Source organism: Gossypium hirsutum, chromosome A08, assembly GCF_007990345.1.
Source record: "Gossypium hirsutum isolate 1008001.06 chromosome A08, Gossypium_hirsutum_v2.1, whole genome shotgun sequence".
NCBI lineage: Eukaryota > Viridiplantae > Streptophyta > Magnoliopsida > Malvales > Malvaceae > Gossypium > Gossypium hirsutum.
Window position 1 is genome coordinate 62,297,031 of NC_053431.1, and position 24,486 is coordinate 62,321,516.

The following is a 24,486-nucleotide window of genomic DNA, read 5'->3' on the forward strand; positions in this document are numbered from 1 at the left end:
CTCATTATATATGAATATGCATGTGTGAAAAATTCATGCTTAAATTATGTGTATATGGTGCGAAATTTATTAAATAGGACTTGTGTGAGAAAATTTAGAAATGTGCTAGGCAAATGTTAAAGTGGCCTATTAATGCATGTTAGAAAATGCTTGTACTTGCATGTCAAATTAGCCAAATTCTAGATGGTGGCCGGCCATGTTATGGACTAAAACATATTATAATTATTTTATGTTAATATTTTATGTTAAAAATAAAAATATGGATGATAAAAAAATGTTGAATTGTGGGAGGAGAAACCAAAGTTTCTCCATCTTTGCTCCTCATTGTCGTAACTAGAAGAGAAAAAGCTTTGAGAAATTCGGCTATGGTGGTTAGCTAAATGAAGGTAAGTTCAATGATGATTCTTGGATTTTTAACATTTTTGAGTTAGTCATTAAGTTCTTTGCTCAACCCATGACCAATTTGGAATGGTGTGGTGTCTTAAGCATTCGGCCATGGTAGAAAATGGAAGAGATATATGGTTGTTTTCATGTTTAATGAATAAGTTACAAATGGTTGTTAATTGTGATAGTTTAAGGTAATTTTAAGTAGTTTGAATAAATGAACAATAATAATAATAAATCATCTAGTGAATTGGTGTAATTGCCGAATTTGAACTAGGAAGTTATTGAGTAATGTTTGTACTTTAAGTGATAGAATAGAGTGAATGCTTGGAATGTGATATGTATGAATTATAAGTTGGATTAAAGGCTGTTATATTGCCTTATCATTTTCGGAAATGTGCTTTGTCAAAGAAATTGAGGGTTGATGTTTAAGTGATGTAAGTATAGGTATATTCGGCTTGTAGTTTTATAGATGTAATATGAGTGTTAGGTCGAAATGATGTTTAAGTACGAATGTATTTGGATGGATGTGCTTATAGGTATAACTTGAGATAAAATGGTGTTTAGTCATTATAAATAACCATATTTGTAGAATGTGTTAAATTATATATATTCGGCCTTAACATAGATATGCATATATCTATAAAGTTGTTAATGCCTAAGTAAGATGTTGGGTTGTGCATGACAAGAGAATATATATATACATATATATGCGTATGGTGTTTGATAGTTAACCATTAAGTCATATGTACCTCAACCTTATAATATACGTGTATTATATTAAATCGCCTATTTGATTTGAAATTAAATGAATTCAATTGTTTTAAATTAAGCTCAAGAGCAAAGAGGATCTAGATCTGATAAGGGAAAGGAAAAACTAATCGAATAGTCGTTGAAGTCGTTCGACAACATCCAAGGTAAGTCTTTGAGTAATGGAACTTAGCTTATGATTTGATTAAGTCATGACATATAAGCATAACAAATAAACGGTGATATAATGATTCTACTTGAATTATATATCGAGGTAATTAGTTATACTTATGACTGGTAGCCGAATGTGTATAGAGATCATGTTACAAAGCCAATCAAAATCATGCTCTTTGTATGTGGCTATTGAGCCGAAAATGGTAAAGGTTGATAAGTGTCTTGTGTTTGAGTTCTAGTAATGAAAATGAAATATAAATGTGTTATGATTTATTGATATATGTGCATGATTAATCGGATGATAACCGGACTAAGATCCGAAGGCATTTGTGCTAGTGGGCTAAGTCCCGAAGGCATTTGTGCTAGTTACTATATCTGGGCTAAGTCCCGAAGGCATTTGTGCTAGTGACTATATCCGGGCTAAGTCCCGAAGGCATTTGTGCTAGTGATTATATTCGGGCTTTGTGCTAGTGATTATATCCGGGCTAAGTCCCGAAGGCATTTGTGCGAGTTACTATATCCGGCTAAATCCCGAAGGTACTTGGGTTTGGAAATGAGCGATCTTGCTGTAATAACTTCAATTAATACGCTCATAAATCCAAACGATAAGGTATGTTTCGTATATGCATTGGAAATGTGACACCCCTAATTTGACCCTAGTCGAAAAGTGGTTTCGGGACCACAAAATCGAGTCATAAAAATAATTACCCGTCATATTTTATGACTATTATATGTGAATACGAATGTGTGAAAGTTTTAAGCTTTGATTTAGTAAATTGCATGTGAATTTAGTCAATAGGACTTATGTGTGACACTTTTGAAATGTGATAGGTCACAACATAAGGATCTATTAGTGCATGAAATAAAAAGGGTGGACTTGCATGTCAATTTTCCCCCCTAATTAGTAGTGGCCGGCCATGAGCATGAAAGTGGACAAAATGTTATGGGGTGAAACATGTTGGAAACATGTTGTGTTAGTGTGTTATGGGAGAAAGAATATAATAAAGGGTTAGTAATAAAGAAATGAAAAGGGAGGGGTGATGAGAACAAAGTTGTCTCATCCATGTTCCCCCCCCATTGCCGTGACTTGAGAAGGAAAGAAAAGAAGAAATCGGTTCTTCTTGGCCGAAATGAAAAGAGGAAGAAAGGAATGAAGCTAGAAAGGAGAGGGCAGCTGCATGTAGTGGAAAACCATGAAATTTCTTTGCTTAGAAGTTAAAATTTTCAAGTAGAAGGGTAACTCTTCTAAACTCTCCCTTGCCCATAGCTTTTCGTTGACAAATGCTGGTTGCATTGTTGATTTGATCTTGACGAATATGTGGGAGAAGAGAAGATTTTCTTTTCTAGTTGCAAATGTTGCATGTCTAGTAGATGAAGAGTTTCTCACTTGTGTTAAAAGAATTTAGTGAATGCTTGTGTTGTTATAATCCATTTTTGTAACTTTGGGGTTGATTGTATTTAGCTAACAAGGTAGGAGAAGGTTGTAGTAGAAAAGGGAAAGAGCAAATTGAATAGGTAGAATCGGTGTTGGGAACCTTAGTGAGCTTTCCTTGAACTTTTATTCTCTTGTGTTTGACAATTGTTGAAAATGTTAAATCATTGTCCGAATTTTACCTTGTTGGTATCGTTCATTGCTGCCCTGCTTATGCTATCTGATTGTGGTATTGATGTTGTTTGAATATTGTGTTGTTAATGACGTTCAGATAGTGGTGTATTTATGTTGTTTTAAGGACTGTTGTTTAGTGTTTTAATGCAGCAAAAAAATTGTTGTTTAGACGATAATTAATGTTATCTAAGTGATTGTAAATTTATATTAATAATGGTTGAAGTTGTTAATGAACAAATGATATATAAATGAGCTATTTAGATGTTAAAGAATGTTGTCTAAATAGGTGAAGACTATGATGTCTAAAACTGCTATTAATTGTTTTACAAGCTGAAATTTAAGGGGATTGAATGCCGAAATTAATTGTACATGAAGGTTAAAGTTTTTGTATCCGATGCTTCAATCCAAGCTGAGTGATTGTGTTCGAAAGTGCTCTGCGGCTTTAGCTTAAGAGCAAAGAGGATCAAAGTCGGATAGGGGAAAAAGAGAATGTAAACGAATAGCCGTGGATACCTATTCGTCGACCACTTCCGAGGTAAGTTTTAAGTGATCAAACGTTGAGTAAATTCAATCAAAATAGGACATAATGAGTTGAGTTAATAAGATATGATGTGGCCATGATATGTCTTAAACTCAAAAGGTAAGTTCATAAGTGTTTGGACTTGGAAATTTAAGAGCAAATTGTAATAATTTGCTTTGGACAGCAGCAGTAACGTGATTTTAGAAAATCACTATAAATTGTTGGCGTGGAATTATAGGCTGAATAAAATATGTAATCAAAGCTTAGTTAGTCTAGTTTCTTATAAAAGAGACCGTGGAAGCAAAGAAATTTCCTATAAAGAGATCTTTAAAGTTGTGTGGGACTGTGTCAGAATGACTCCGAAATCCCTTGTTCTGTTTTTAGAAAATCATTATAATTTGTACAAAAATGGTTATAAGATAAAATTTATATTCTTAGACTCCTTAATGAGTCTAGTTTCAAATGAAATCAAATAGAACACATTTTGAATTCCGTACAATGAGAAATTTGATTCGTAGTGAAGAGTGGTCAGATTAGTCAAACAGTGAAACAGGGGAAACTTTAAGAAAAATCTGGTATTGATTGGCCAAACCAAAAATTCTGAAATTTGCTAGATAAGATATGTATGAGTCTATTTTCAGAGAAAATTAACGGCACTTCATTTGGAGTTTCGTAGCTCCATTTACGAATAATTTAATGACTGTTGCTCAGGAAAAACAGCTTGTGCTGAATTTGGGATTTTGTTGTAAACCTTAATAAAACCATTTGAGTTGCTTATAAGCTATCGATTAAACATTGGTAATCAAAGTACCAAATCCGTATTAAAGTGAAGCTATAAGCCACAAATGACTAGTATACCTAGTCAATTTTGTTATGATGAAATTGATGTACAAGTATATATATGTGATAGGGCCGAGTGGCCAATGTGATGAATGTGAAAGTATATATATGTGATAGGGCCGAGTGGCCAACGTGATGAATGTGAAAGTATATATATATGTGATAGGGCCGAGTGGCCAACGTGATGAATGTGAAAGTGTATATATGTGATAGGGTCGAGTGACCAACGTGATGAATGTGAAAGTGTATATATGTGATAAGGCCGAATGGCCAATGTGATGAATGTGAAAGTGTATATATGAGATAAGACCTAATGGCCAATGTGATGAATGTGAAAGTGTATATATGTGATAAGGCCGAATGGCCAATGTGATGGATGTGAAAGTGTATAAATGTGATAAGTCCCGAAGGGCATTTGTGTCAGTACTATATCCGGGTTAAAACCCCGCAGGCTTTATGCGAGAATATTATCCTGATTAATGTCCGTAGGCTTCGTGCTCGTACTATATCCGAGCTTTAAAGACCCGACGGCTAAATGCTAGGATTCAAGTAAGACTTTGATATTGAGTATCTGCATTAAGTTACCATCAAATAAGTATTATGTATTTAAGATGTTCAGGTACGTATTACTTACTCATCGGTGGAGTGATTTCGAGGTGAATTATTAGTATCAAAGAGGTAGGTAAATGTGATTAATATTATAACTCCAAATATGAGAATGATCTAATTGGTAATGGTATGTTTGTATAATAAAGTATGCGATGAAATATTCTTATGTATTAGTGCATATTCTGCCCAAAAGCCTTATGATTTGAGTATGGGTTGGGTTGAGCTAGATGTGCCAGTACAAGGTAAGGATTATGATTTGTAAGCTTACGTATATGTGATAAGGAATATGTTTGGTTCTTTATGTGTCTATGGTAATTTAGTACTTGTCATGTTGAAATACTTAAAAGTATGGATGTGATTATGAACAAGTGGAAAGGATTATTGAAAGTTGAAAATCGATGAAGAATGTGCTTTGGAAATATTTGACCATCTAGGTCATTATTATTCGAAAGTATATATGTGGCAGCCAAGTGTTGCGTTTAATGATATTATAGATCGAGATGAAGCTCTAGATTAACTTCATCGAACAGTTGAAATGAATGACCAATGATAGTGATTGAGAACACTTTGTTTTGCTTAAAACTTACTAAGCATTAAATGCTTACTCCGTTCTTTGAATCTCTGTTTTATAGATTTTGGTTCGTCAGCTATTGGACTCGGGATTATTGAAGTCGAATTCGCCCACACTATCAAAGCCCTTTTGGTACACTTTTGGTTGAACTCTGAAAATGGCATGTATAGGACTACCCTTTTTGTTGTTGGTCATGTATCCTTCGGTTTTGTGTAAATTTGGAGAGCCATGCGAAAATGGCTTAAATATACTTTGATCATAGCATTAAAATCGTTTTGTATGTTGTTTGTCGAGAGGTATGGAAATGTTGGTAACGGTTAGCCATGGGAATGGTCATTCATGATCACTTTTGGTATATGTATGACAAACTCTAGTTGATCCATAGAGGATCATGAAATAGGTAAAGTTTACCTTAAAAATAGATGCTGATAGCAGCAGTGACGTGAATGTGAAAAATCACTAAAAATAGTAGGAATGGAATTAAATAGTCAATAAAATATGTAATCGAACCTTGATGACTCTATTTTCATAGAAAAGTAACGAAACGATCATATGAACAGTATGTTAAGAGATATTTAAGTTTTCGTGACACAGGGCCAGAACGGTTTCTGGATTCCCTATTCCGACTTTGGAAATTCATTATAAATTAACCAGAGATAATTATAAGTCATGCCATATATGTACAGATTCCTTTTCGAGTCTAGTTTCTATAGAAACAAACGGTATCAGTATTGAAGCCCAGTACAGGGAGATATCCAAGTCGTAATGCGCAAAGGTCAGTGTAGTCGAACCCTGAAACAGGGGAGACTTTAACTAATAAACTGTACTAATTGGCTCAACCAAAAATTCTAGAAAAAAATCTGTAGATGGACATGTGAGTCTAGTTTCAGGAAAAAAAATTACGGAACTGATTTTTGAGCTTTGGAACTCAAGATATGATTTTTAAGGTGACAGTGACGCAGTTAGCCAACTGCCTGGAAACTTTTAAAAGTGAACTGTGTAAGTAAAATAATTAAGTCGGTTAGCACCTTGTGTTCGACTCCGACAACGGTCTCGGGTACGGGGTGTTACAGGAAAGGTTGATTCCTTTTAAATAGTATTCGCTCAATTGATTAACAAGCTTCCGGCCTTTAGTCAGGTTTGATCCTGAGTGGATGAATATAATGGTTGAAGCGTGAAGTAAACATGATTTTGGGAATATGCGTATATGCAATTGTTCATTTAGTCATACGAACGCTATACCTTAGTTGTAAATAATTTCATTACTTAAAACTTACTAAGCATCAAAATGCTTATTCTGTTGCTTTAATTCTCTGTTTTATAGATTTTGTTCGTCAGCTATCGGACTCGGGAGTGTCAAAGTCGAAGTCGTCCACACTATCTAAGCCCCTTTGGTACTCTTTTAGTTGAATTTTGATAAGGGCATGTATAGGGCTGACCTTTGTTGTTAATTAAGTATCTTTGGTAATGTATATTCGTATAGCCATGCGAAAATGGCTTGTATATTTTGAGTATAACATTATGGTCATTTTGTATATATGGTCTTATGATATGGTTATTAAGTGGTGTGGAAATGTTGGTAATGATTAGCCATTGGAATGGCCAATCATGGTCCTATTGGTGCTACGTACGACATGGTTAATCGTGATTATACTTGAAAATGAAGTATGTCAATTTACTAATTGATTCATGGAAAAAATTTACCTTAGAATAGATGCTGATAGCAGCAGTGATGTGAATTTGAAAAATCATTAAAAATAGTAGGAATGGAATTAAATAGTTAATAAATTATGTAATCGAATCTTGATGAGTCTATTTTCATATGAAAGAAACGAAACGACCATATGAGCCGTATTTTATGAGATGCTTAAGTTTTCATGAAACAGGGCCAGAGCGTTTTCTGGATCCCCTGTTCTGATTTTGGAAATTCACCATAAATTAACCAAAGACAATTAGAAGTCATTCTTTATATGTACAGATTCCTTTTTTAGTCTAGTTTCATTAGAAACAAACAGCATAAGTATTGAAGCTCTGTACAGGGAGATATCTAAGTCGTAATGCATGAAGGTTAGAGTAGTCGAACCCTGAAACAGGGGAGACTTTAACTAATAAACTGTACTAATTGGCCTGACCAAAAATTCTAGAAAAAAATTTGTAGATGGATATATGAGTCTAGTTTCAGGAAAAATTTACGGAATCAGTTTCCGAGTTTTGGAACTCGAGATATGATTTTTAAAGTGGCCGTGATGCAGTTAGCCAGCTTGCCTAGAAATTTCGAAATGAACTGTGTAAGTAAATGAATTAAGTCTGTTAACACCTCGTGTTCGACTCCGGCAACGGTCTCGGGTACGGGGCGTTACACACATACATATGAATGAGTAGAACCAGCGTCAATCAATGCAATCACATCAGTATTAAAGAGAGTGAAAGTACCAGTGATAACATCAGGGGAGGATGCCTCCTCTCGTGCGCGGATGGCATAAGCTCTAGCAGGAGCACGAGTCTCAGATCGAACAGCCGTATCAGAAGTCCCTCTCTAACTACCACCTCTACCTCCTGAAATTCTCGGTGGTCTACCTCTAGTTATTGTTCCACTAGGTCTTGCACCTTGCATCTTATTTTTCTCATCGAGTTCCGTGCAATCTCTAATGAAGTGATCCTTTGAACTGCATCTGTAACAGGCCCTGTTAGTAGATTACCCCAACATTCACCTATGTGTCATCTTCCACATTGTGGACATTCAGGTTTTTCTTGGCGATTGTTACCCACACTAGCAACTGAAGTAGCTCAAGAGTCTGCTAAGGGTCGCTCTCTAATAGAAATCCCTGCAGTCGTCTTCGATTTATTAGTATCTTCCCTGAACTTCTTTACAGCCGAGAATAAGATTTTACCCGCCAATCTTTTACGAAAGTCTCTGGCTTCAACTTCAGCCTTCCTTTTCTCCTTTCCAAGTTCTTCTGCCTTGCAAGCTCGTTCAACTAGTGTTACAAATTCCTTTATCTCTAAAATACCTATTAGTAGCTTTAAATCTTCATTCAATCCTTCTTCAAATCTTTTACACATAGCAATTTCATCAGCTACACACTCCCGAGCAAATCGACTGAGTCTTACAAACTCACGTTCGTATTCAGATACTGTCATACGACCTTGCTTAAGTTCCAAAAATTCTTTATGCTTTTGATCGACGAACCGCTGACTAATATACTTTTTTCGAAATTTCGTCTGGAAGAAATCCCAAGTAACTCGTTCCTTCGGGACTATAGCAATCAAGGTTCTCCACCAATAGTAGGCTGAGTCTCGTAACAAAGATATGGCACACTTTAAACACTCATCAGGTGTGCAAGACAACTCATCAAAAACCCGGATGGTGTTATCAAGCCAAAACTCGGCCCTTTCAGCATCATCAGTAGTTATGGCTCGGAATTCCTCGGCCCCGCGCTTCCTAATCAAATCCACAGGAGGTTTACTCGGCCTTACAGGATCAGCATCTGATGGTATTATAGGCACCTGAGGCGAATTATTTAAATTCAAAAATGGTTGAGCAGCCGGGTTAGTTCGGACATATTGTGCGACCCACTCATTCATCATGGTAAAGAAGGCTTGTTTTGCCCCATCATCTTGATTATTCGCGGATGATTGAGGTTCAACAGGTGGTGTCCTTTGTGCAGGAGCAGCTGCTACACTTTCAACGTCATCCGCTAAGGTTCTCTCTAGATTGGGTTCCATTTACTAATCAAAACAATAATTTCAACCGTCAGAAGTCATCACACTATCAAATACTAACATTAAGGCATGTATAGCTAGACTCATACGCGCTATGGTAGTCCTAGAACCGATTAAACCATAGCTCTGATACCACTAAAATGTAACACCCCGTACCCGAGACCGTTGCAGGAGTCGAACACAAGGTGTAAACGGGTTTAATTTTTTACTTAAACAGCTCATGCAATTCATTTTAAAATTTTCTAGACAAGCTGGCTAACTGCATCCCAGTTGCTTTAAAAATCATATCTAGACTTCTGAAACTCGAAATCCAATTCCGTAAATTTTTCCTGAAACTAGACTCATCTATCTATCTACTAAAATTTTTCCAGAATTTTTGGTCATTCCAATTAGTACAGTTTATTAGTTAAAGTCTCCCATGTTTCAGGGTTCGACTACTCTGACCTCTGTGTATTATAAATCAGATCTCTCCCTGTACAGAGATTCAATGACTATTCCGTTTGTCTCAAATAAACCTAGACTCAATGAGGAATCTGTACATATAAAGCATGACTTCTAATTATCATTTTAAAATTTATGGTGAATTTCCAAAGTCAGAACAAGGGATCCAGAAATCGTTCTGGCCCTATTTCACAAAATTTTAAATATCTCATACAATATAGCTCATATATCTGTTTTACTTCTTCCATATGAAAATAGACTCATCAAGCTTCGATTCAATAATTTATTCATTAGTTAATTCCATTTCTACTATCTTTAGTGATTTTTCAAATTCACACCACTATTGCTGTCTGAATCTATTTTATGGTAAAATTTACCTATTTCATGGTTTCCATGGATTAGCTAGTAATTTGACATACATAACACCAAATATGATCAACCATGGCATACAGCATAATAATCAAATAGACTTAGACTATTACTCCATCAAAACCGAATTATCAAGGCCAAATCTACTGAACCTTATAACTAAGCACCCATAAGGCTAAATTCAAACTTAGCATTTAAGCCATGTTCGCATGGCTAAAAGTTTACATATTGAGGTTCAAACAAAACATAATAGCCTATACATGCCGTAATGTTCACCTATATAACTAAGAAAAGATACCAAAACGTTGCAAGCTGGTGTGATGACTTTGACGATGATCCAAACACGCAAAATGGGTCAAGGAAATCTAAATAGAAAACAAACAAACACAAACAAACAAAAAAAAATGAGTATTCAACCCAGTAAGTCATAAGCAATAATATACATACCGTTGATATGAGATTACGAGAAAAATAATATAAAATCAATCAATTTCAGTCATACCGAATTATGTTACATTCACATATTTTACTGACCCAACCACAGGCCAAGGCTTACTATCAAATCAACTATCAACCAACCAAATGCTTTAAAACCTTCTCTCAATGTATAAAACAATGTCAAATTATATACACTCATGCATATTCGTTTCAGGCCTCATTTTGATATTTCGATTAATAGCACAAACGCTATATGCTTTCTATATGCTACTTAAACCATCAACCGAATTCGCACACATAGTGCACAAGGATTTTCGCACACATAGTGCCAAGATACACCGCACACTTAGTGCCCCAAAAATTCAATCACGAATTTAACATTCAAATCAGCACACATAGTGCCTTTCAACTACGCACACGTAGTGCTAGTATCGATTCCTTATAGTAAGGCAATTTAATTAACTCAATTGGCACATACGGCCACAATTATAAATGCATATATATATGTATAATCAATCTCATGAAAGCTTATGGACTTACCTTATATAGTTCGAAATGATTTCCAACCGTCTACTCAATATTCTTTGTTTTTCCCTTTGCTTGACTCCCCTCCTTTGGGTTCTTGATCTAGGATAATTAAATTCGGTAGTTTAATCACTTTGCTATATACTTATACATATAATTCAATGATTTTACATCATTTTACAATCACCATTATTCAAGACTTTGAAATTTCCACAAATGTTCATCTAATGCCTCTAGGTCGAATGTAATATTACATCCAAATTCACATAGTTTCTGTTATATCTAATTCTAATGTACATAATCATAATTCAATTCAACATTATAAACCATTATCACCCATTTAGCCGATTATAGGGAATTAACTATAATATCTCTAGGATATACTCTACATGGCCGAATATACCACATTAATTTTTTTAACATTACCTATGTAATTACCTATAGGTTCTTATACCTTAAATTTCACTCATTTAACCTTTTAGTGCCTATTTATCATTCCTTTGATCTTAACCTAAATGACAACTCCCATTCTCCATATGTCAACCGATTATTCATAACATCAAGACTAAAATTTTGCACCTTGAACTTCATACATTTGTAAAAACTTTCATAACTCATTCGCCCCTATCAAGAACAATTTAACATGCAAGGAAAATAATCATAGAGGAAGAAATTAACATTCTAAATAAACTCAATTTTTTTTTGACCGAATGTACAAGGTGCCTCTAAACTACTCATCCAAAAATCTTTACCCCATTCTAGTCATTCCCCTATTGTTCCATACAATATGAAAACAACCCCTAATTCTAACACTTAATCATTCGGCATATTGCCCAAATCACCATAAGAAATCTCAACTTTCTTGACATTACCAAGAGTGCATCCACAATTTAACTTAGCATATTATAAAACCAAATCAACAAATTCAAAGCTTACCTCCTAATAGCTAAAGATGAATGCCAAATTGCTCTAGGTAAATTTTCCTTTATTTTTCATCTTTGTTTCGGCTTTGAGAGAGGTAGGAAAAGAAGATGAACACCATCCTCTTTCTTCCCTTTTATTTAATTCATTTTATTACAATTATTAAATCATTTGTTAATATAAAATTTTTTAAATTTGAATTAGTGAAGCATTATCATTTCTTGGCCGGCCACTATGTTTATTATGGGTAAATTGACATGCAAAACCACTCTTTTCAATGCATGTACTAATAGACCATTGTAAGATTAACCTATCACTTTCCAACAATGTTTCATATAAGTCCATTTTAATAAGTTCACATAAAAATGATCAAATTAATGCATGAAACTTTCACACATGCATTTACTCACATCATAAACACAGAATATAACTTTTAATTACTTATAAGACTCGGTTTCGTGGTCCCGAAACCACTTTCCGACTAGGGTCAATTTAGGGCTGTCACACGGCATCTTGTTCCTCATCTTCACCAAAGTTCACAGTCAGCTCAACTTATCTTTCTTGCCACAATGAGACCTCTATTCAAGCTCTAGTCGTCCTTTTTTCATTTCCTTTTTATTTCCTTTTATATTTGGGCTGCCCTCTAGGGTACAAACCGTCAGCCAATGATTTCTTTTTCCCTAATTTTGAGGTGAATATTCTCTATTACAGGTGTATGTGGGGACCAAACGCTAAGTGCTCTCATTGCTGACTGGGTGTTTGTCATTTTTTTCACCAGCATTGCCATGCCAACCTCTTATAATGCCTCTGGAAACCTCCATCCTTTGCTATCCTTCTCCCTTAAACCTACTATTCAGCCACAAGAGAACCTTTCCACAAGCAATTAAAAGTAAAGATGCAATAAAGTAATCACTGTAATGGCCTGATTTTGGGCCTAATCGGAACAGTGGTTTCGGAACCACTATTCGAAGGCCGTAGAAATTACTTTTAATATTATTTTATGTGTCATAGAATGATTATATAAGTATATGAAAATTTTGGTGAATTAATTTTAGCAATTGTGAGCTTAATTTAGAAAAAGGACTAAATCGCATAAAGGGTAAAAGTTTTGTTTTTGCAAGCTAAATGTGTTAACTAGCTAGAGAACCATAAATAGGGGTCTTTAAAGAGAAAATAGACCTTTAGGTAAAGACTTGGCCCGCCATAGAGATAAAGAAATTGAAAAGTCAAAATTGGTGTGTATTAGGTGACTTATTTGGTATTAAAATAAAACAAAAAGGAAAAAGTTGTCATCTTTTCTTCTTTCTTCTTCATCCACTGGAAATACCAGAAAATAGGGGGTTTTGAAAGGTCAAAAATATCAGCCACTCTTCACCCTTGCAAGTAAGTGATTTTGATGTCCTTTCTTGATAATTTTTGTACTTTTGAGACCCTTGTAGCATAATCTAGCTAATAAGGGGACTAATTTGCAAAATGGTTGAAAGTATAGGGTTTTTCATGTAACACCCCGTATCCGATACCGTTGCCGGAGTCGGACACGAGGGGTTAACAGACTTAATTCCCTTATTTTTATAGTCCATTTAAAAATTTCCAGACTAGCTGGCTAACTGCGTCACTGTCACCTTAAAAATCATATCTTGAGTTCCAAAACTCGAAAATCAGTTTCGTAAATTTTCCCTGAAATTAGACTCATATATCCATCTACAAATTTTTTCTAGAATTTTTGGTCGGGCCAATTAGTACAGTTTATTAGTTAAAGTCTCCCCTATTTCAGGGTTCGACTGCTCTGACCTTAATGCATTACGACTTATATATCTCCCTGTACAGGGCTTCAATACTTATGCCGTTTGTTTCTAAAGAAACTAGACTCGAAAATGAATCTATACATATGTGGCATGACTTCTAACTATCTCTGGTTAATTTATAATGAATTTCCTAAGTCCGAATAGGGAATCCAGAAACCGTTCTGGCCCTGTTTCACGAAAACTTTAAAATCTCATAAAATACTGTTCATATGATCTTTTCATTACTTCCCTATGAAAATAGATTCATCAAGTAATTTATTCACTATTTAATTCCATTCTTACTATTTTTAGTGATTTTTCAAATCCACACCACTGCTGCTGTCAGCATCTGTTTTTAAGGTAAACCTTACCTATTTCATGGTTTTCCATGAATCAACTAGAGTTTTCATACATAGCATCAAAATAATCATAATTAACCATTCCCAATGGCTAATCGTTACCAAACATTTCCATACCTCTCAATGAACAACATACAAGACGATTATAATGTTATGCTCAAAGTGTATATAAGCCATTTTCGCATGGCTATCCAAATTTATACAAAACCAAAGGGTACATGACCAACAACAAAAAGGGTAGTCCTATACATGCCATTTTCAGAGTTCAACCAAAAGTGTACCAAAAGGGCTTTGATAGTGTGGACGACTTCGACGTCGACAATCCCGAGTCCGATAGCTGACGAACCAAAATCTATAAAACAGAGATTCATAAAATGGAGTAAGCATTTAATGCTTAGTAAGTTTTGAGCAATAAAATTAGGCACAACTGAAGTATAGCATTCATATAACTAAACGGATAATTTCATATACACATATTCTCAGAAATCAGTCCTACTTCACATTTCCAACCCTTATATTCATACATAAGGGATCAACTTAACCAAAGGCCCGAAAGCTCACTAATCGACTGAGCGGATAATATTTAAACGAAATCACTACTCCAATGCATATACAAAACGTACTTTATCGTTGGGATTTTACGAGCGTATTAATTGAAATTATTACAGCAAGATCGCTCATTCCCAAACCAAGTACCTTCGGGGTTTAGCCGGATATAGCTACTCGTTCAAATGCCTTCGGGACTTAGCCCAGTTATAGTAACTCGCACAATTGCTTTCGGGACTTAGCCCGGTTATAGTAACTCGCACAATTGCCTTCGAGACTTGGCCCGGTTATAGTAACTCGCACAAATGCCTTCGGGACTTAGCCCGGACATAGTAACTCGCACAAATGCCTTCGGGCTTAGCCCGGTTATCAATCCGAATATCCATGCACATATCAATAAATCATGACACATCAATATTTCATTTTCGTAACTAGAATTCAAACACAAGTCACTTATCAAGCATTATCATTTTCAGCTCAAAAGCTACATACAAAGGGCATGATTTTGATTTGCTTATAACATAATCTAATCGAATCATAATCTAAGTTTCATTACTCGAAAACTTACCTCGGATGTGGTCGAACGATTTCGGCGGCTATTCGATCACTTTTTCCTTTCCCTTATCCAACTTTGATCCTCTAAGCTCTTGAGCTTAATAAACAAATAAATTTATTCAATTACTTATCCAACTTTACTATATACAAATATCTATTTATTTAGATTCATTTCGAACTAATATTAGGCAACCGATCATATATTCTCCCCATGGCGATATTCAAACATTGTAGCCAAAGAATCACAATTATCGAATGTTTAACTATGATCGGACAAATGATATTACCCGTATGTCTTCAGCTAATTGCCAAACCTATTGCCTCAATTTGTGTACATATCAAATATAGTAATCCTTACTTGAACTATTAACCAACCTTATCAATGAACAATTATACTTAAAATACCATATATATATATATATATATATTCATAAGTGCATAGATACTATGTTACCAACAATTATTTCCTTGCTTAGCAGCCGAACCAATATACACATTACTCCATATCTACCCGTCACGTTTACTCTACTTAAACCGAATAAACTTGCACATAAGGTCCTTGGCCGAACCTCACTAAAAACAAGTCAACCAAAATCTTAGTATTCATCTTGTGTATAACCTTATTTACCTTCCAAAAATCACAAAAACATCAAACTATTAATGTTTATGTACAAGGCCGAATCTTAACATGATCCAACCTCCAACTCATTCATTTCAATCACTCACACGGCATTTGTTCAATTCTTTAAACAAATCTATGTTTGGCCATTGTACTTATGAGCATTAAAATTTATAATTTGACTACTTAAACCCTTCTCTTCAACAATTATTCATAAAACATAAAGATTATAACCCAATCTCATCCTTTAATAACTAAAACCGAATGCTCAAGCCATCACCAAGATTTCGAAATTTTTGCCATGGGTTGTGTAAGAAATTAGCTAATTAACTCGAAACAAGTTTAAAATTTAAGAATCTAACACAACATACTAACCTCCCCTTAAGCTTAAGGTGACCGAAACCTCTCTTCTTCCTTTCTTCAATTCGGCCAAGAAGAACAAAAGAATGAAGCTCTTTTTTTTTCTTCTTTCAATTCACGGCAATGAAGGGGGCAACCACACACATTTTTTTTGTTTCTCCTCCTACTAACACTAATATGTTATTGCCCATGTTCTTTATTTTATTATTCCTAACATAAGCATTAACATAACATGTTTGTGACATGTTTTGCCCATAACATTTTGTCCACCCTCCTTGTCATGGCCGGCCACTTACTAATTAAGGGGGAAATTGACATGCAAGTCCACCCTTTTGATCTCATGCACTAATAGATCCTTATAGATCGACCTATCACATTTCAAAAGTGTCACACATAAGTCCTATTAGCTAAATTCACATGCAATTGGCTAAATCGAAGCTTAAAAATTTCACACATTCATATTCACATATTTTAGACAATAATCATTATATTCAAATAATTTGGTGACTCAGTTTAGCGGTCCCGAAACCGCTTTCCGACTAGGGTCACTTTAGGGCTGTCACATTTCATGAGAGTATTCATGTGTTTTTATAAATTTTTATGGAATAAAATGAGTCTTGGTTGTGTAATAAACAACTTTTGTGAAAGAAGTTTGCATGAAAACACCTAAAAAGGGCTATTTTGTAAAGTTGTAAAATAAGTTGTAAATGTGTGAAATAATTGAAAATGTGAGTTGTTATAGTTATAAAAAGTATTCGGCTAGGCTTGGTAAAGGAGGAAATTCGATAAAAATCGATTTACGAGCCTAAGGGAAAAATTGTAATTTTTGTAAAGTCTAAGGGCAAAACGGTCATTTTGCCAAATTTTGAATTATAGAATGTTTTAATTAATGTAATTATTAAATGAGTGAATTTTATCATGTTAGATTAAGAAAATCGAGATTTGGGCTTAAATCAGAAAGTACGAGGTTATGGACTAAAATGGAGTAATTGACCGAAATTGCATTCGAGGTAAGTTCGTGTGACTAAATAAACATGTTATCCACGTTATTGTTAATATACTTGAAATATATTTTGCTATGATTGTATTTAATTATATGTTGATGGAATATGACATTCCATTGAAACAAGTTGTAACGCCCTCACGCCCAAGACCGTCGCTAGAGTCGAGCTTGAGGTGTTACTAAACTTAATTCATTAATTAAACAGCTCAAACAATTTATTTTTAAAATTTCCAGACAAGCTGGCCAACTGCATCACAGTCTCTTAAAAATTCATATCTCGAGTTCTGAAACTTGAAATTAAGATCCGTAAATTTTCCTTGAAACTAGACTCATATATCTACCTACTGAATTTTTTTCTATAATTTTAGGTCAATCCAATTAGTACATTTTATTATTTAAAGTATCCCCTATTTCAGGGTTTGACTACTCTAACCCCTGTGTATTACGAATCAGATATCTCCCTGTACAGAGTTTCAATGATTATGACGTTTGTTTCTCATAAAACTAGACTCAATAAGGAATCTTTCCATATAAATAATTACTTTTAATTATTTTTTAAAAATTTTTGGTGAATTTTTAAATTCAGAATAGGGGATTCAGAAATTGCTCTGACCCTGTTTCACCAAAACTTAAATATCTCATAAAATATAACTCATTTACTTATTTTGTTTATTTCAAATAAAAATATATTCATTAAGCTTCAAATAAATATTTTATTTATCATCTAATTCCATTTATACTATTTTTAGTGATTTTTCAAATTCACATCACTACTGTTGTATGACTCTGTTTTATAGCAAATTTCACCATTTTATGGTTTTCCATGGAGTAGGCAATACATTAAGCATACATAACACAAATATAAATTTTGATTAGCCATTCCAATAGCTAATCAACAACAAGCATTTCCACATCACTCATTTACCATATCATAAGATCATTTTCACAAAGTGAGTATAGTGCTATACATTCCACACTCATAACATACAAGCCATTTTACCAATTTAGGTCTTCGGATAGTGTGAGCGAGCCTTCGACCTATCCCGATTCTCAAGTCAGCTTGTCAAAACTACAATGAAGGAAAAGGAGGGAGTAAGCATAAATTCTCAGTAAGTTCACATGCAAATAATAAGTAACATGATCATGCAATCCAACATAAACATCATTAAGACACACATAACATAAGAATACTTACTATCTTACCACAATTTTGTCTCACCAAGTTCTCAACCAGGAATTAAACTCATACCTGTCCATTTTCACTTCTTCAACACATTCATCATCGAATCACTTTCGTTTTAAGTATTCTCCATATTCTCTTAGGATTTTCCCGTTGAACACATCGGAATATAATTTCGGATACGCGGATAGTGTGCACGTAAGTGCTATATTTATAACTGAACAAGCTCAATAGCTTTTAAAATCAATGTAGCCAAGCTACCACGTAACCCGCCCATAAATGAACTCAGACTCAACTCAACGAGCTCGGTCGTTCGCATCCATAAGTGAACTCGGACTCAACTCAACGAGCTCGGATGCCTAGTTACATCTCACGAACTCGGACTCAACTCAACGAGTTCGGAACTCAACCATCCTAGTGACATGTCACTTGTACCCTAATCTATTCCCAAGGTTCAAACGAGATTCTTTTCAATTACACATTTCGATCACCTTCTTTGGAATATAGAAATCGATATTTGCTAACATCTCATACTTATTAAATTGTTCACATAATTTGCATATCACCAAATAATAATTCACAAAACATCATATTTCATGATAATAAGTATCATGTCATATAAATAACATTAAATCACTTAAAATAAAAATTATGTTACCTTATTTACACATGAACTTACCTAGATACAAAATATTAGCAATCGAGCCTATTCCTCGTAAACTTTATTTTTCCCTCGATCGCGACTTGAATCTCGTTTCTCTTGATCTATAATGCCAAATTAATTTATTTAATACATACATTCATCAAAACAGCCCCTAATATGAACTTTGTCAAAATTACCATTTTACCCCTAAACTTTCACATATTTACATTTTTGCCCCAAGGCTTGTAAATTAGACCTCATCCTATTTTCTTATGTCTTATGACATGCTGATCATTTTTCCCTTCTATAGAAACATCAAATTCACACTCTAGCATGTACTTATGAATATTAGGTATTTTACCGATTAAGCCCTTTTACTCGTTTTCACTTAAAACCGAGTAGCACAAGTTGTCTAACATAATTTAAAACCTCCTATTCTATCATAAAACACCAAAATACACAAATTTCACCTATGGGTATTTTTCCAAAAATGAACCCTAGGTTGAATTATTGCTAGCATAAGCTAAATCGAGCTACCAAGATTTCAAAAACATAAAAATCATTAAAAACGGGACTTGAAATCACTTACTATGAAGCTTGGAAGTTGAAGAAACCCTAGCTGTGGAGAAAGGTAAGATTCGGCCAAGGCATGGAGAAGATGAACACATTTTGGCCTTATTTTCCCTTTTAATTAATTTTAATTACAAAATGACTAAAATACCCTTAATACCTTTCTTTGAAAATTTTTATATACAAGCCCATTTTTGTCCAAAATTTTAGAAATTGGTCAAATTGCTATTTAAGACCTCCTCATAAATATTCCAAAACAATTTCATACTGAATGTAAGTTTTGCAAATTATTCAATTTAGTCCCTAATCTCAACTTAAGCACTTTATGCATAGAATTTCTTCACGAAATTTTCACACAATCATGCAATCATATCATAAACCTTAAAATAATTATAAAATAATTATTTTTATCTCAGATTTGTGGTCATGAAACCACTATTCCGATTAGGCCCTAATTCGGGATATTATACAAGTTGTACGTAAATAATGCAAAATTCAATGTTATCATGTATTATACGATTAGTATAGTATGAATTGTTGATTTGTATGGAGAATGAGAATTTATATAATAAAGACTTTCGGTTGAACATGAGGAATAGATTTGGATATTCATGCCATGACATTAGGTGATATGTGTGCTAGTGTAAGACATGTCTGGTACATGCATCGGCCTCGAGATATACAAGCCATTGTAAGACATGTCTGGGACATGCATCGACATTGAGACGAGAGCTAGTGTAAGACATGTCTAGGACATGCATCGGCCTCGAGATATACAAGCTAGTGTAAGAACTGTCTGGGACATAGCGTCAGCTTGTTGTGTGTCAGTCTAAGACCTGTCTAGGACATGCCATTGACTTTGATGTGCTAGCTAGTGTAAGACCATGTCTGGGACATGGCGTCGGTATCTTATCCCATGTTTGGGGCTATTAAATATCCTGTAGTATTCCAAATGGTTCAACGGGAGATTTACGGTTTATATCGAAATGAGAGAACTTATGACCATATGGTGAGTGGTATAGGTACTTACATGAAATTGATGAGATGTGAATTCAATTCATGTTGTATGATTAGAAAGGAATGAATATGAGTATGTTGAGTAACATAGGTATGTATGCCAAGCTCATGAGAAATGATTTCGGTTTATGATGCACATTGGGTGAAGATGTAAATAGGTAATTCATGCCTATGAGAATGATTTTGTGATGACTTTGTGATTATAGGTCTATACTTCTGATGTATAAATATGTATCTTTACCAATGTGGTGAAAATGAATTAATAAGGTGTGATAAACTTAGTATCATTAATTTACACTAAAATAGTTTTGGATAGCAGCAACAATCCAAATTTGAAAATCCACCAAAAATTGTGAAAATTGAGTTAGAGGCTGAATAAAATATTAAATTAAAGCTTAATTATTCTAGTTTCACATAGGAGAAATGATGTAAGCAAAGGAGTTTCATATTATGAAATATTTAAACTGTTACGAGACAGAGTTAGAATGATTTCAAAATCCCCTATTCTAATTTGAGAAAATCATTGAAAATTGTAAAAAAATAATTATGGGTTATAATTTATATGCTTAGAATCCTTGATGAGTCTATTTTCAATATAAATAGATGGTAAGATTATCCCAATATCGTATTATGAGATAATTAATTTTTAGTGAAGAGGGCTCGGAACTATCAGATAGCAAGAAAGGGGTAACTTTAAAGAATAAACTGTACTTATTGGCTAGACCAAAAATTCTGAAAATTTTATGGTAAGAAGGTATGTAAGTCTAGTTTTAGGTAAAATTTGTAGATCTTAATTTGGGATTCCGTATCTCCTAATATAAATAATTTAGTGACTATGACTCGAGAAAATAGCTTGACCTGAACATAGGTAAATAGACAATTATGAGAGTATTACCTTGAAATCATGTTGTAAGAATTGGTGGAAGCATATTGATAAATTGCTTATTATTTTTATATGGACTTACTAAGCGTGAACCTTACTCCCTCATTTCCATTTCTTGTAGCTTTGTCAGGTTAGCTCGGGGTTGTAGATCGTCGGAGGCAGCATCACACTATCAAGTCACTACCTTTGAGATAACGAAGCACATGTTAGAAATTTTCAAGTGAGTGGCATGTATAGGGATCTAGTTTTATGACATGTACTATCATGATTTTAGCCAAATGTATTGGCTTATATTAAGTTATATGTATTTGGTCATGAGATGTGGCTCATATTGATTATGGTTTGTAACTCTAGCTATTCATGTTATGTCCAATGTTTATGATGTGATTATGTTTGGTTTCCATGCATGGTTGGTAATATGACATGTGTGTTGGATGTATGCTCTATGACCATTTGAGGTGATGATAGTTACGTAGTAATTGTATGTTATAAAAATAACATGAAGATGGTTAAATATGACTGCCCGAGGGGTAAGTTGGTAACCTAGCATAATAGTAAAAGTGGTCACCAAAATGACGGGTCTTATGAATGTGAGTTAATGAATCTAGACTTGGTATTTTATGAGTAGGTGCATTACATGTAATAGGACATGTCAATGTTATGAATGTGTCTTACTAATGGGTGTTTAATCACTAAAATGATGCCATGATTTGTGATTTTGATGTGCATAAGGCTGTAAGGGATTATGGGTAACATGAAGGCTTGGAAAATAGCCTAAGTGTTGGCCACACGGGCTGAGACACAGCTATGTGTCTCAACCGTGTGAGGGACACGACCTGGAGACACGGGCTTGTGGCCCGGCCGTGTGATTTGATGTGCATGCTGACGTCATAATAGAGAGTTACACGGCCTGAGGACACAGGCGTGTCAAAGACACACGGGAGGGTCCATATGTCCACACGGGCATGTGACCCTGTTTCATAGGTAAATTTTCTAAGTCTTCCTGGAACTTCTCAAAGTTCTCGATTTAGTCCCGAATCAATCTTGATGTATGTTTTGGGCTTCCTAGACCCAAATAAGGGACGACATGCATGTGTTTAAAAAGCTTTGAATTAAAAGAAATTTTATGGCCTAGTTTTTGCATGTATATGTATGTTTAAGTCCGGTAATGCCTCGTACCTTGTCCCGGCGTCGGACACGGGTAAGGGGTGTTACAATCACCATCTCAAGTTCTTAGATGCACTGCTCGATTGACTAGAAATGATCATGCAATTACCTAAAATGAAGCTAATGTTACTTAAGTGCAAGCAATTAATTAAGTCTAAAAGTATGAATTATAACTCTTTTCGAGAGTTATCAGCAACTCATCAGGAAAAATATCCAAAAAATCCTTTACTGTCTGAATATCAATGACAGAAGGTTTTTCAGAACCAGAGTCAAACACAAAGGCCAGATACGCCTCACACCCTTTTCGAACCAGGTGTTCAGTTGTAAGAGTGGAGATTACATTAGAGAGGTAATCTTGACGCTCCTCGATCATAACCATCTCAACATCCTTATATGATCTTAGAGTTACCCTCTTAGAGGCACAATCTAAATTGACTTGATGTTCCACGATTCAATCCATTCCCAGAATTAGATTAAACTCTCTAAACAAAAATTCCATCATGTTAGCCAAAAACGCCACACCCTAAATCTCTAACAAAACCTATCTATACACTTTATCAACTTGGATCGACTGGCCCAAAGGACTAATTACAGAAATCCCCCTAGCAGTACTCTCAGTAGATATACTTAGATTTACAGAAACATTGGTAGCTATATACGAATGAGTAGAACTAATATCTATCAAAGAAAAAAACAAAATAAAATGGATAAAGAACATACATGCTATAATGTCGACCTCGTCTCTGTCCTCACAGCGCCTCGCTGCATGCACAAAAATAGGTTGTCGTGCCTAAGCCTGACCTGCACCTCTGCCTAATGCTCTCGGACCTTGGCTAGAACCGCTACCACCCTTGATTGTACCACAGCCACCCCTAAGTGGCCGCTAAGATACTCTCGATGGTGGAACAGAACCTGAAGCCAGAGCATGTGCAAAAGCTTGCACCTAATCAGATCGCTAGCGACAAATTTAGCTGTGCAGAAGCATTCTCTATTGATCCACATCGAAAATAAACCCCCAATTTCTTCCAGCACTCGTCCAAATGCCATCTCCCATAATCGCTACTGTAACACCCCCTAACCCCAAGCCGTCATCGGAATAGGGCTACGAGGCATTACTGGACTTATACACTAACATTTATACAAAATCTAGTTATAAACTTTACATTCCAGATCAATTCTTATCAAATTTCATCTTAAAGTCCTTAATATGGGCCTACAGGGCCGAATATATGTTTTAAAAGTGATTCGGAACTAAACTGACAACTTTAAAAAAATTTCCTTGAAGATAGGGGCATATGCCCGTGTGGCCTGGGACATGCCCGTGGGTAGATCTGATTTTCTCACATGGTCGTGGAACTAACCTATGGCCAATTCTAACTTTTCCACACGGCCTGGGCACACGCCCATGTGACTTGGCCGTGTGAAAACATGATTTTTGACCATTTTAAAGCTATTTTCACATACTAAACACACCTAATTCATGCCCAAAACATTTACTTATAAATCTTGATCAAATAACATTCATCAAACCTTTCAAACTTAGCAAATTCTCATTCATTCATTTCATTACTTCTTAAGGATTATGCACCACATTTACATTCAAAATACAAAACATTTACAAGTGAAAAACACCAAACCTAGTACATGCCACATTTCTAAAAGATAGATACATCACCAAAATTGAGCTGAGGTCAGGATTGACTCGGATGCTTGACTGAACTTCAACTTTACCTAGCCTGCACACAGAAAACAACCGTACACTGAGTATTGGAAATACTCAGTGGTATTATCATAATTCAAATTATAACAACAATAAAATATCATAACGTACATAGATAATTAGCAAATCATACATGCAAATCATACATACAAATCATACATATAAATTCATACCAAACTATCATATTTCCATTATATCATTTCCAATGA

At 34.8% G+C, this 24,486-nt stretch overlaps 1 protein-coding gene across 1 annotated transcript in view; it reads right to left on the minus strand.

The window, feature by feature from the left end:
- Nucleotides 1-22,936, minus strand: part of LOC107945524 (uncharacterized) — a 34,964-nt gene extending 12,028 nt beyond the window's left edge. Inside the window, exon 1 of the mRNA XM_016879608.1 lies at nucleotides 22,732-22,936. Within this exon, the coding sequence (XP_016735097.1) occupies nucleotides 22,732-22,936 (205 nt within the window). The remainder of the gene's footprint in view (nucleotides 1-22,731) is intronic.
- Between the last annotated feature and the right edge of the window lie 1,550 nt (nucleotides 22,937-24,486).